Source organism: Gallus gallus, chromosome 2, assembly GCF_016699485.2.
Source record: "Gallus gallus isolate bGalGal1 chromosome 2, bGalGal1.mat.broiler.GRCg7b, whole genome shotgun sequence".
Lineage (NCBI taxonomy): Eukaryota > Metazoa > Chordata > Aves > Galliformes > Phasianidae > Gallus > Gallus gallus.
Genome location: NC_052533.1, coordinates 122,675,124 through 122,690,127, shown reverse-complemented (window position 1 = coordinate 122,690,127; position 15,004 = coordinate 122,675,124). Strand labels below are relative to the sequence as shown.

The 15,004-nt window shown below is 36.1% G+C and overlaps 1 protein-coding gene across 18 annotated transcripts in view; it reads right to left on the bottom strand.

Annotated features, from left to right (window-relative positions):
• WWP1 (WW domain containing E3 ubiquitin protein ligase 1) overlaps nucleotides 1–15,004 on the bottom strand; it is a 61,419-nt gene that overhangs the window by 30,486 nt on the left and 15,929 nt on the right. For 17 of the 18 annotated variants that reach the window (XM_046920213.1, XM_040678199.2, XM_046920225.1 and 14 more), the window contains 4 exons: nucleotides 7,531–7,621; nucleotides 5,462–5,600; nucleotides 3,022–3,146; nucleotides 58–195 (listed from right to left, as the gene is read on the bottom strand). In XM_046920213.1, the coding sequence (XP_046776169.1) occupies nucleotides 58–195; nucleotides 3,022–3,146; nucleotides 5,462–5,600; nucleotides 7,531–7,600 (472 nt within the window). In that variant the 5' untranslated portion in view covers nucleotides 7,601–7,621. Of the gene's footprint in view, nucleotides 1–57; nucleotides 196–3,021; nucleotides 3,147–5,461; nucleotides 5,602–7,530; nucleotides 7,622–15,004 lie in introns of those variants that run through there. The other variant, XM_015282818.3, reaches the window with a different exon arrangement.

Below are 15,004 nucleotides of genomic sequence, written 5' to 3'. Positions count from 1 at the left end.
TCTACTAAATCTGTCTGAAATATTAATCAAAATATTGACTGAATTGTTTCAACTTACTGGTTGCTGGTGAACTGAGATTTGTAAGAGATTCTTGTTCAACAACCAAGCCATCTAGCACAACTGTCAGTTCGCCTGTTTGCACCATGCCACTCTTGTTTTCCAATGATAATTTCAACTGTTCTTTCACCTTGTCCACTAGAAATGAAGTTGGGGTAGTAGGGAAGGAAAAGGAGAGAAGAAATAAGGGAAAGATTAAATCCTAAGCAATACTAAAAAAACATTGCCAGCAAAAAAAGATATATTTGCACAAAAAATATATCTGTAAAAAATGTCACACCCAGATGATTTGAATAACATAGAAATCACTAAGGAACTATGAAATTCAGACCAGCTGTGGGTAGAAGCATAGTTTATTGTAAAAATAAACAGCTTATTTATACAGTATGCTCCAGGTATACAAAAGGATCCATATAATTTCAGTACTGGATTGTAAATGACTTCCCAGGTTTATTACTTCCACTAAGCCCTTCTGAAATTGTGCACTACTTACATAACACAAGAAGGCTTAAAGCTAAACAACTTGTGAACGACACATTCAAAGACTACATGTGACAAGTCATGGGGAACCTTATTCTCCAACTCAAGCTTATGCTTATTTCTCTTATCACCTTCCAAAAGTAATTACAAGACACAGTTGAAAAGCACATCACTTTGAGGAAAGAATAAATACAAAGACTGCACAGTCTTTCCTTTCCTTTCCTTTTTTATTTTTATTTTTTTTTAACTTTAGTTAGTGCATTTTCATCGACCCCAACTCCCAGGATTAAACAGTAACAAAGAGAATACCTCAAGTAACCGAAAATTAAATGAGAAAATATTTTCACCAAAAAAAGCCTTTTTGTTTTTAGATTTAAAAAAACAAAAAACAAAAACACATGCATGAGGCAGTAGAATAATTCAATATAACTGATAAGAAATGCACAGATGTATACACAGAGGCACATAATCCAGAGTTTAAACATGCTGTGGATGTTGCGTAACTCTCTCTAAATCAACTGTTACCAGTTCAGCATTTAAAACTACATGTCAGACAACTAAACAAAGTAAGCTCTGAGTTCACATTAATCAGGTTAAAATGGTTAAGGCCTTTTAGTATTTGTGGTCTCAGATTAAAGGATTATTTTTTCAAGATGTAACAGACTATATCCCTCAATCTGATAACATTTCAAGCCAAAGTTAAAGCTCACTGTGTAACTTGTACATCCATGCACTAAACCAGCACTTCCATATGTTTCTCTTCTTACCAAACACAAAAACAGGGAATGCTAGCATCAGCTATTGCCAGATATACCCAAGATGTTACTTTGAAAAGAAGACTGAACTCCACATTGTTGGGCAGCAGATATTAGTGAACACCCACTGTGACTCTACAGATGGATTTTGCAGTACTGTAAACTGCTGCAGTAAGCACAAAGCTGCTAAATCTACAGAACTATTGGTCTAGAGAGAAAGGAGAGGGAGGAGAAACCAGCCTACCACAGAGCTGTTAAAGAAGCATATTCATGAACTGTCATTTCTGCTCTGGGTGATTTGTTCACAGTCTGTTATTTTAAAAGGTTACCTTCCAAAATCAGACCAACGGCTGTACTCCAACTGAGCCTGCAAAAAAGCTGGGAGGGGTGAGGGCAGCAATTCAAGGCTAGTGGCGTTTAGCAGGAGAAAACAACAGTACTAATTCTAAAGTTTCTGCATTTAGACTTCCCCTTTACTTTTTCAATAAAGGGCCTTTCAACTGCTGCATTTCAATCAATAACTGAGTGACCAGATTAATCTTTCACTGAATTACTCAGTAATTCAGTGTGTGTTGAACTGTTGACACACCAAAATCAGAAGCACTGCATATAAATTAACTTTAGTGCAATGTACAGCTAATACAGACAACCATTTCCTGAAAGAATTTGCCAAACTGTTGGATGCACAACCCCTGGATCTCCAGTAATATATATATATATATATATTTTGCTTTTATATTGCTATACAATACAGCTTCTGATATAGGTACAACGTAAAATTTCACACATGAAAAACGTACAGAAAGTAACAGTATTTTTACAATTATTTTTCATCCTGACATTGCAGGATTATTTTAATAGCAATACATTTCACTATCAGGTATTCTTTTGGATTTTGTTATTTATTTAATTTAAGCAAATTTTCTGCTTAACTATGGAATCCTGTGCAGAATCTTCATCATACAGCTGAAGAAATTCCACTGGATTTTGGATTCTGTTTCTATTTTCCCAAAGAACCAGAAAAATGAAGCTTTTTCAAAACTGAGCAGAAGCTATCTTTTCTTCCACCTCCCTAAATGAGCCTTCAAGTTTGCATATTGAACTTGTGTGAAATGCTGGTTTAGCTGGAATTCTACTGCCACTCTGGAGTGGAATTTAAAGTGTGGATTCACCATCTTCTTGTATTTGTGAAAAAAAGTTTAAAAAGCAAAATAAAGAAGACCTGTTTTAATTCTATTAAAGACAATAAATTTTAGAAGTTACATAGAACACAACAATCACTAATGTACTAAAAAGAAGTTCTCAATTGATTCTTTTATCAGTGGTTTGTTCTCTGGACAGTTAAGTTATGAGGGAAAAATACGTATCCAAAGAAGAAAAACATAAACAATGTAAAAAAAACTTTAGACTTTTTTTTGTTTTAAAAACAAGTTTAAAACAGATCTTCTAGCAAATTATGAATTAGTTTGCCACAAAACATTTTATTTAATCACTACTGCTTTTACTTAGTAGTAACTCAGACTCTGGTATTTGCTTCAAAATTATTATATCTCATTGTTACGTTTCAATTGTTCTCAATAGCACAGTTAGACATGGCCATAAGAGACAAGTAAAGACACCAACTGAAAATCAGTTGTAATTACACATATAGTTAGTAGCTTGTTTGCCAGTTTTGATATAAAGATTAGTAATAACAGTTCTACTTAAAATATCCTTCAGGACAACTTACATTTTCTATTGTGTATTTCCAAAGCTTGTCTCAAGTCTACAGTGGCTCTTCCTAATAAAGCATCTGCTTTTAAAGTGTGATGGCTCCACACTCTAAATTCCAGCGTAGTCTGTGGAGTCACATTCCTGCATATAAAATACATTTTTAAAGATATATATATATATACAGATTTAAAAGTATTCATTGTTCTCATTGGGAGTGTTTGACTTTAGTTCATTCTCTCATATTTATTGTATTTCTTGATACTAATTACGTGAAAAAAGTTTTCATAATGTAAAGGGAAATTTTTAATTAATAAAACACTGTAAACACTGCAACATCTATACTTGAGATCAAGCTTTACGTACATTACTACAAGTAGCATGAGGAATTTGGGGAGTGTCAGAATAACCTATACAAACTTCAACTCTCAGTTATATAACAGTATGTCTTATTTATGAAAGATATATTTTCCTTATTCCTCACTATTCTAGAATTCTAACTAAAAGTTTGCACTGCTTCACGTGAATAAAAACATGGTAAGTAAAGTAATTTGTCTGTCACTAGGAAGAAAAATACCATGTATTAGAAAAAGAAAAGAAAATACGACCCATCAGCTACTTGCAAACAGGAACCCACACCACAGCAGTCAACTTGCCATGAAAGTGCTGATAAAACATTACTTATGAATCCACAAATATATATAAAACCATAAAGCATATTCACAAAAATCAGAGGGGAAAACCAATCCAATAGCGAAATTATAGTGAAAACTGAAGGGAAGCCTCAGTTACAGTAATATTATTACAAACTTTGGCAATGATCTCTCCCCTGCTCAAGAAGGAAAACAAGAACCTATGCTAGGCCTGGAGACTAAGTTTTACAGAACAGTTTCCATTACAATAAGAGCGCTTCTTGGTTGTGAAAAACAGAGCAGAATCCCTGTACCGCAAGACGTCCAAGGTCACATACCTGCCAGCACTACAAATGTGAAGGTATATCAGCATTGCTAAAAATAATGCTAAAAACTGTCCCCAGGCCCCATCAGCAGAGGTAACCCTATTGGCCCTTCAACATGTTAGACAGCATGGATCATTTCTGCAGAAATTCGTAAGGGAGTATATTTTTGTGTTTTGAATAGGCTGCCTTCTCATGGAAGTCCTACTGAAAGATCAGATTTAAAAAAAATAAAATAAAATACACAAAGAATGCATTGCTGGTGCTCTTGCAGATCCCCTTCAGATCAGGGGAATTTGGTTAATTGGAGAGTTCATTTATCCCCAGGAAGACTGGTCAAATGAGTCGATAATGCCATTCCAGCAGACTTAGGAAAAGTGGACCAGAATACCTTATCTATAAGTAACACATCCTAGGTAATATTGATGATGGAATGCCTGTTAGGCTGTACTATGCACATCAAATTACTTCATTCCTATCAAGTCAGCAAATCCTGCCAAATCAAGCCTGCCTCCTCAACAGCAGCTCTGGTCTCTGTGTTAGCTCTATACTTGTGCTAGTAATAACTCCTGGAAATCACTGTTAGGCCCAAGACTATACCATTCAGTTTTGCAATATTGCAGAGGGTTAAATAAGCTCAACTACACTAAAACACCAAGAAACATGACACAGGAACACCCTACATGGTTCACCACAGATCTGCAGTTAACAAATAATAGTGTTACCAAGTAAATGACTCCCCAAAGCTAGGTATGTAGTACCACTCCCCATTCTCCAGAACCAAACTAGGTTCCTGTAACTAAAAAAGCTGGCTATCACACAAAGGCAGGTCAGATGCTGTAATGTGTACAGTGCTCAGTGCCTTTTGAAAGTAGCTGTGTTGTTACCAGACCCAGTGTTGCTTATGCAATAATGCTTTCTAGCCAATTATACTGCGCAAGATTTGCCAGTTCTTCACAGTCATATTCAGGTATATCTGCATCTATAGCACAGTAAACCAAATTAAGCTATTATCACATTAAGCAGCTTAAATATTAGGAAAAGCTGCAAAGCCACTTTACAGCAACTTGTTTCTGTAAGCACATCCCTTCATTAGAAAATTTAAAGGAAATATGACCTTCCTCATAACCTACTGAACAAGCTGTGAATTCCTTCCTTTTAAAGTTGAGAATGACATAATTACTAACATCTTCTAGAGAGAAATTTTGAGATGTCCACAGTGCAAACAAGCATTAAGGGCATACTGTGGACAGCAACTGTATACATGGAACACTCTCCTCCAAAAAAAATGTGTGTGCCTATACACACACACACACATATATATATTCTCATAACATCATGAGCACTGAGAAAGAATTTTCATTAAACATCATCTTATGTGTGCATATACTCAGCAAAAGATAGAAGTTATGTAGCCAGCCAAGTTGAGTAAATATTTGCCTACGACAGGCCAATAAATAGTATTAAATAACCAAAATAAAAGTAAAAAAATAAATCTACTTACACTGTCAGCTGTTCATCCCACTTTGGATTTGAAGAACTACTTGATTTTGCTGTTTTCTTGATTTCACCGTCTGCAGTTAATTCTGTGTAGAAAGTTGTTCCAAACCAATTCTTTTTCCGTTTCAGTTTGGCACTAGAAACTAATAAAATGCATTGCTTTACCTACAGCAGCACACTTACTGAAAACTACAAAAAGTACCACCTGCACAGCATACGGAACACAGCACAGCAATGTTACTCCTCATCCGCTCCTACTTCTGCTAAACATAAAGAGGTCAGTCTCAAAATGGTAGCTCTCATTTTCAAGAACTACTTTGTCAGGTAGTTCAAACAAAGCACGATATGTTCTCTTCATATTGGCAGGATGGGTAAGACTGACAGCACAACAATTATTTTTATGGAAAAAAATGAAAATCATACAGCCTGTTAGATTTTCTCACAATTCTTTCTCTTCCAACTATTCTCTTGAACAACAGCTAAGTATGATACACCTGGGAGATTATCAGACATTTTTTGTTTTGATGTTGATGCTTTTTTTAAACAGAAACTTCATTATTTCAAATTATACATACTGACAAAGCTACGTGCAATTTAAGCCTATTTCAAAATTTCACTGTTACAAATGTTTCACTGCTATGTATGTTTCAATGCAAAAGCCTGAATGCAGAGCTTCATCTCTTCACCTGTACCACCTGTGTGATTAAACTCTGGTTTAACACATTGCTAAAAATAAGAAATCAGCTCTCAAATGTCCCTTATTTAAAGAGGATGAACAATTTTTTTTAGTCTTCAAATCACTGGTGAGATCCTCAGTGTTCCAGAATACAAATCTATTCTCCTGTTTCCTCATCCAGCTGATAATGTTACTGTAACAACCAACAGCAGCCTAGCTGCCAACATTTCAAATGGTACTTCAGGTACCTGCGTCAGAAGACAAGATGGTTGGACTCACAGCAGTATATACCTGCTGGCTATGCTTTCTCTCTTAAGCCTCCCATATGTCTATGCGATTGCTTTCCATTAGAGAAATAACCCTTCAGAAAACTAAGCCAAAAAATCATACAGTTTCTGTCCATTCCACTTTTTGAACCAGATCTCCTGAAGTCAGAGAACTTTCAGCACCAGGAAAACATGAGAGTACTTATATCATTAGCAGAACAGAACAGGACATCAGAATGATAATTTCTGCATACGCTGCCCTGAAGATACAGGATGTTTATTTAACTCAGTTTGTTACAGTTGTTGATATACTGTGCCATCAGTTATAGTTGATTCTAACAATTCATCATGCTACCTTTACACACAGTTTTCCCACAAAGGATTTCTCATTAAATTTAACAAAATATCCATTTGGGGGACTGTACAACGATGTATTTTTTCCTCAGATAGCCCAGTCACCTTTCTACAATCCAGTATGATGCATCCTTCCTCGGATATAACTTCTTTTAAAAACATAGCACCTTACTGATGTTTTTCCCAAGTTTTGCTCATGATAGACTTAAATATATTCCCAATCATATATTTTTTTCTTACTTCACAGTTCCCAGATTCTTTCTGGATCCCTGGAAAAGTTCAGATTATGTATCAGTGGTAAAATAACATATATACACATGCATACATATGTATATGAAGGCTTTTTTTGCATGGCCAGCAGATTTTGCAATCCCTTTCAGTTTTTCGACAGATTTTCTACAACACTGCACACATTTTTACTTGCAGTTCACTATAATTGCCAATATTTTTTGTATAATTTCAGTAGTAGTTGTTACTCTGTACAGATGTTATGCCATTAATTACTTCTTCTTAAGCACAATCCCTCTGTCCCTACTAATGTATTGCATCTCATTGCCTTTCTCATTTGAAGAGATCATTAAACTGTCATCCACCTCATTTCAACATTTCTACCTAGCTTCAATTCATTTATGTATGTTACAGCTATCCACTTACTTGTAACCTTCCAGTTAATTAAAATGCCAAATATACTGATCTATTTTTCACATTTGCTTCAGCTTGCTTTTTTTAGAATGTTTCCCTCTAAAAACCACTATGACACAAATTATCACTACTTGCCTGTTACTTGCATCTGTAACCTTCCATTATGGTTGTTACTTGTATCAGTTCTTGGTGAGGCTGTGGCCATGTCAGAAGTTTAGGCTTTAGCCTAAAGAAAAAATAAAAAGCAGACAGTTTATTAAAACATCCAATTAATTAGCAAGACACCAAGCGTTACTTTGGTACAACAACTCAGTTTTTCATAAGACTAGTTTAAAAAAAAACAAAAACAAAAACAATTACTTTGCAAAATCTGTCACACTTTGCCTTTGAGTATGCAGAGGCACTTCAGTAATGCTTACACTTACGAAGTTCAGAACTATTAAAGCAAAGAAAAAACATACAGCAGCGATATCAACATTCCTATCTCTAAAAGGTATGCTTATAATCCAGATGAGCTAACCACCAACAACTTCAAGGAAACAACATCTGAAATGCATACATGCTTGAAAAATCAAGCTGTCCTGGCAGCAACATGAGCGATTTAGACAATTTGTAATCTATTCCTAGACCTGCCATCAGCTTTCTCAACCACTGTTGCCCACCTTCTTCACATATCAAAGCAGCAAGCATTTAGCAAGGACCACCCTACGGTACCATTCACAGGGTATGGCTCTGATGTGAGCTGGGGCACCCCGGCACTTGAAGGACATACAGGCAGCGCTGATCCCTTCCTTTCAAATCATTACACATGAAACAAAACTAGAAATATTATCTAACAGACAATTCTATTTGTACCATAAAAATATGCATGCTTAAAATGCACTGTCTGGATGAATGCCCCGTGTTTAGCTCTGTGAACATCAATTGCTAACAACAGTAATATGCAACAGTGCCATGCAAACCTACCTGACTGCACGTGGGTCAGTGAAAAAAATGTTGAACACACACCCCTGGTATGCATACTTTTATAAAACTACATGAATGTATTACTGTACTAATAATATATTTCGTATCTTATAAAACACACAGAAACAGAAATTAAAAAGGACAAGATAAAGAAGAAATAAAGAGTATTATTATTCTTTATTTACTTATTAGTGGTAAAAAAAATCGACTGAAAATAAAATTATTTCTCAGGGAGAGCAGCGTGATAAAATATGCTTACATGGTGGTCGGTTTTTGTTTTGTTTTGGTTTGGTTTGTTTTTTTTGTTGTTGTTTTTTTAATCTTGGCTTATCACTTTGTAATGCAGTCACCTGAAGGTCTGGTTATAAATTCAGTTTAACTTCAATACTTGGCTTTAACGTTGTGTGGCTCATAAGCTTACATTTTCCCTGATGGCAAAAATCAGTTCTTCAAAACCAAACACAAAGTGTAGCGTTTCTGTGTTTTTAACAGGTGGGTCAAAAATGCACCAAAAGTCTTCATTTGAAAAACTTAAAATAGGTTATGAAATCGCTTCCAATTTTACATGGAAGAGCTTTTACAGGTGACATATTTGCAGCATTTCCGGCAACAAAATCACAAAGAAACATTCCAAAACATCTACTTTCCAAATAGTCAGTAGCACAAGTTTCTTCCACAAAGCAGCTACTTCCTCACCATCCAAAAATTACCTGGAAGGGTCACACAGTCTGTTGTTGTTGTTGTTTCTATGCATCTGCTAAGTAAACAACCACTTCTCATAACAGAAAAGGTGAGCAAATGCCTAACATGTAATACTGCACTGTTTAACAACTCTCTCCATGAGATAATCAGCAAAACTCTGCGTCGTACAAAAGATCTTCATGGTCACTCCCCGTGTCACCACAAATATTGTCAAGACTCTGCTATTTAAAGGGCTTCCTTTCATAGTATAACCACGTCAATAACATCCTCCAGTACTTCACGTGCACTTCTGACTCCAAATTCCTTTCTACAATAGCCTGATGCAGCAAATGAATTTCACACCTGGTGCCATTTCTGCAACCTCGCCTAGTTGAAAAAAACAACTTCTGACGAAGTAGACACTCTATCAGTGATTACATTTGCGCATTATTTCCATTAAAAAAAAAATGTTTTTATTCAATAAGTCATTTGCTGATATGAATATATCTTCTCTGGTAATTCTTTCCTTTAGTGGCTTAGTTCCTTGTATGTTTCATTACAGAAACAGAATATAGCAAATACCATAAACTGAGATGTTAAAGACATCTATATATTCATCATATATACATCAATTGTATAGCAAATCTCACACACGGTGCAATTTGTTTCAGTAACTTTTTTCCCCTCAAATCTTTAGTAATATTTCCTATGGATTTTTTAACAGCAATTGCTGGCAAAGGAACATATTTTAGTTTGCCGCCATATTGTTTTCCATGCATTATTTCAGACATTTTTACCACAGCAGGAAGAACAAGTGTTTTTCTAATGGTACGTAGCTTTTGTCTTCTGCTATTATCTAAGAGTTTCAGAAGAGGCATCTGAAGATTTACCATTAAATGTAGTGAAAAATTCTAGAGTACTGGATTGTATATCACATGACTTTAAATAATGCAGAGAAAAGTGTAGTTGTTGACCTTCACATTTCAGATGCACAGTTTTTAAATGCCTTGCTAGTCATGATGGTGCTTCATATTATTAGCTAAAATTGTCCTACATTAGCTGACATCTTAAGGTACAATATACATTTCAGATGAAGTTAATTATTAATGATTGCAAAGGTACATCCATATTTCAAAAAGCCTTCATGATAATGTTGATTTTTTTTTCTGACTCCTCATCAGATCTGACCAGGCTGCCATTATTTTTACTTTATCATGTGGTCAACAGAAAGCTCGTACTAGGAGTAGGAGAAGCATCTGCTCTGCCATGTTCTTGTTGTTTACTTGTATTCACATTATTAGTATTATCTTAAATCCATGATGTCTTTGGGTCAATCTATTAAGGCCTCCTTGTCAACTAACTGCGCACACATGAACTGCAATACTTGGAAAGTGAATGAAGAAGTGCAAGTGCCACTGTGCACCCCATAGTGTTGCAGAATACTCCCTTATCTCTGGACACCTAACAATGCTACAAGAGACAGGACCACGTGAGAGTCCCATTGTCAATACATACATTAAATATCACTGATGCTTAATTTCTCTCTTTTTCACCCACACAACCACCCCCTCTCTCACTCCCCATCTAGAATCACAGAATGGCTGAGGCTGGCAAGGACCTCTGGAGCCATCCGGTCCAACTCCTGCCCAAGAAGGGCCACCCAGAGGAGGGTGCCCAGGCACCTACAGCTCAGACTCGTGTCCAAGCAGCTTTTGAACTTCTCTAAGGAAGAGACTCCACGGATTCTGGACAACCTGTGTCAAGTGTTCCAGCACCCATACAGCACAGCAATGCTGCCTGGTGCTCAGAAGGAGCTTCCTGTCCTCCAGTTTGTGCCCGCTGCCTCCTGTCCTGGCAATAGGCACCACTGAAAAGAGCCTGGTTCCATCCTCACTGTGCCCTTCCTTCAGGCATTTGTATACATTGATGAGATTCCTTAGTCTCCTCTTCTCTAGGTTGAACAGTTCCAGATCTCTCAGCCCTTCCTCATAAGAGAAGTGCTCCAGTCACCTACACATCTTCATGGCATTGCGTAACACTGTCTCAAGTATGTCCCTATCTCCTCTGTTAGTACTGGTGACTCAGAACTGGACAGTTTGCTTAACTATCCCCAGACTTTATCTTCATCACATCTTCTATGCTCCCGCCTTCCTATGGACCTAGAATTCTTGGCCTCTCCTTAGCATTGTATTCCCATTATTTTACATAAAGTATACATACAAGCTGTAGAATTTTCTTTCCACACTTCAATGGATCATCTTGCAAACTTCTCTTTAGAGACCACTGATATGGAAGCCATCTACAGTGCAAAACATGCAATCAACTCTGTGGCAACCTAATTCAAACTCTTCTCAAGAAACCAATTTCTGCACTCTAGTTCTAAATGTAAACATTAGTTTAGGTATTCTTTCATAACTGACCAAATTATCATCACTTTTACAGGTTCTTTTCCCTGTTGCTATGGTTTTTTGAGGAACTAGTTGTTGTTTTATGCTTTTTAAAAATGTGGGTTTTTTTATTTGCTTTTTAACTCTACTCCTAGGGTACACAAATCAAGGTAAATAAATGAAAACAACAACAAAAAAATGTGTCAAAGTCCTTACATAGACAGGGTACACTGTTCATTGTCTAACCTACTCAGGTTTCAAGTGCTGATTTATCTGCAAGGCATACAGCCTGCTCTAACCTGAATTACTGGCTCTGCCTGCTCCTAAGCTACAAACTGAATTTGGCATACATGCATTTACCCATATCCTGGTAACACTGAAGTGAGGATTCTCTACACAGTTCTGTATCTTTCCCCATGAGGGAAATAGGATTATAATGACTGGGAAGAAATTATTACAATGCAAGTAAGATACCAACAGAGCAAGGAGATAAAACAAAGTGAAGCTTGCTTTGGCTGTGGGACTGCATGCTCCTGTGACGTGTACACAACTACATTTCTACCATCAGTGCCCCAGTGTTCTGCTTCCGCACCTACAATGTCCTTTTACAATAAAAGCCTATCTTAAATTCTTGAGAATATGGAACATCCAGGTACATTTACACAGCAGTGGTACAGTTTCAAGTTTTTAGTGCATTAAAAAGAAAATACCTCATTAGCATGCATGTCAAACAGTATTTAGATAAAGAAATTGAAAAATATCTTTGCAAGTGCATAAGCTATTTTTATTATAAACAATACATGAAGAAATCCTTATGTACTATTTTGTATTCCAAATAGCTTTGCTCAACAGAGCAAATCAGTTGAATTTACAGTTTCTGGTCACTTCATATTTTGAAGATTCCAAAGCTGCAGACCTCCTCAGCCTTGCTTAATTGATGAAGAATTAAGAACTGATAAAAATTAATAGGCAGGAAAAAGAATTTAGTTTCCTAAATTAGATTAAGAAAATTTTATAATTTGTTTTTCTAGTAGCTTCTTTTTTCAGGGATTAAAAGCAAAACATGTCAATGCTTTAGACAGCTATCCATTACTCTAATCAGTAACTACCCAAGTTCACCTTGAAACAAATCAGCCCTGATGCAGGTGGTTCTCATGGATGAAGAAAGAGCCTGCTCGCATCACGTTTGTAATTTTCATTCAAAATCCAAAGCAACGAATAGAAGAAGACACTCCACTGTCTGATGCACACAGTGTAAGAAGAGTTGGACAGGTCTTCCTTCAAGGTAAGCAAAGCCTTCAGGAAGAAAAGCTGGCCAAGTTATATCATACAAGATGAAGATTCTTATCTAGAGATTTGAAATAGACACCCATTACTCTCTGAAGGCTGTTCAGGATATAGAACAAATGCTGCTGCATGATCAAAGAAGAGAAGTACCAACAAAAGCTTATCCCCCCAGGAAGTGTCCTTTAAAGGGAAAATTACTATTTTGAAGTAGTCATAGAAATATATATATATATAAAAGCAATCTATCATGTAAGCATTTCAAGTAGTGATAAAAATAGTAGTAGTGATATTATGTAAGATACTGGCGATAGACTGCCTTCCACAAGGGCAGGACATATAAAGCATTACTGGGAGAATCAAGACAGAGTAGTCTAACAATAATTAAGATTCAAAGTAAAAGATGAAGAAAACAAAAATAAAGGTTACTGAATTAAAAGAATACTGTTTGTAAAAGAAAAAAAAACCTCTTTTTGGAGGGCAGTGATGCAGCAAAGAGAAGAAGCATAAACACACACTGTACGTAACTAAGCAGGGACAGTACAGAAGTCACATAGCAGAGGGACTGACAAATTTGCAGTAGGATGCGATTACACCATCACTTTTTTAACGCATTAGATGCGAAGGTTTTCATGAACTTAGAAATTTCAAATTAGAAATAATCTAAATTTAAACTAAACAAGTTGCCCAGTCTTGATGAAGGAGGGGAGGAGATGGAGATTGTAGGAAGTCACTGAAGTGAGAATACTGACCCAGAGGCCTAAGAAATTTACACAGAGATGACAAAAGGAAAGCACTAGAATTTTCTTGATCTTATTTTGCAAGAAAACCTACATGGGAAAGAAAAATAGCTGCTGAAGATGAACAAGAAAAATGCTTTCAAAATATATTTAAGAAAGTGCAAGAGTTAACTACAAGTGGACAAGGTGTTCTATGGGCAGCATAAACTCAGCTTCAAAATCTTTTAGATGTTGTTGTTGTTGTTACTCAAAACAAATGCCTAGTTTGGTTACTGAACCTACTGAATAAGGTTTAAAATCTTCAATGTTATCTCTAGATACTAAATGGCTCTTTGAAGAGTCATGGGAAAATAACAGTGCTGACATTAGTTACTTTTACTTGTTACAAAGTGTGAACAAGGCCATGCTATTTTTGATTATAAAATCCTACACATTAGAAACCTTAAAAAGTGTCTGATCAGAATGATTAATAAGCTACCCAACTGCAGGATTATCAACAGCTATAGAATACAGTCACGATCCATGTAATACTATCATCTATCACAGTATTAAAAATACCTATTTGTTCTCTACGCTTCAGACATTTCCTTTGTGTTCTCCTGTCTCTACATATATAAACTCTTGCTTTTAGGATTGGACAGCGTTGCTGGTACAACCTTCTTACTCCTGTAGAAAAAAAGGTCCCGAAAGCAGGACTAGAAACGTGGATATTTTTTATGTTCTCCAACCCATGGAGCTGTCTCTTTTGTAATAAAGGCTACGACATTCTTCATCTGTCACCCTGTACTGCAGGCTCCACCATGGACAAGAACATCTCTCCTTCCCACACCTCACACTCCTGAAGATCAAAGCAGCACGCATGGATCACTAAATGGAGATTCTGATCCCTACAGCCTCCTAAAATCACCACTCATCCAAAACGTTCAGTTTCAGGTGGTGGCAAAACCAGGAGTAGAATATGGGGAAAGGAGAAGAGGAGCAGGGAGAGAAGGAGGAAGAAATGATGACTCCTCTCCAATAACATTAAAAATCTACAGTTGGAAGCAAGATTTTTGTTCTAAAAATAACAATGAACAAAATCAAGAAAAGAATGAAAAAAATTCTCATGTCAAATGCAAATAAATTTCTTAAATAATTTCCTTCCATTCAGACTTCAGAAAGAATTTAAATAGAATTTCTGTTCAATGCAAATCCGATTTGAAAGTCTATTCCACCATTTCTCAACAATAATAGTGGCAATAATCACAGATCTCAGGAGTACCATTAAATTTAAGTGAACACACTTAACACCAAGACCCCTTACGCTTATATATATTCTGACTACGCCTCTACCAAAGGTACAATATTTTTCTCAATTAGTTATAGCAAATTGAATGTATTTCTGACTAGCTGATTAAAAAAAAACCCAACAACTTCACAGATGTAGTTGTATTCCTTTCAGAAAAGCAGTAATTCTGTACCATTATAAATAAATAAATAAAGATTTCCTTTTCACATTGGTAAAATTTCACCTTAGAAACCGATGACACACAAACAGAGATCAAAGGAGGA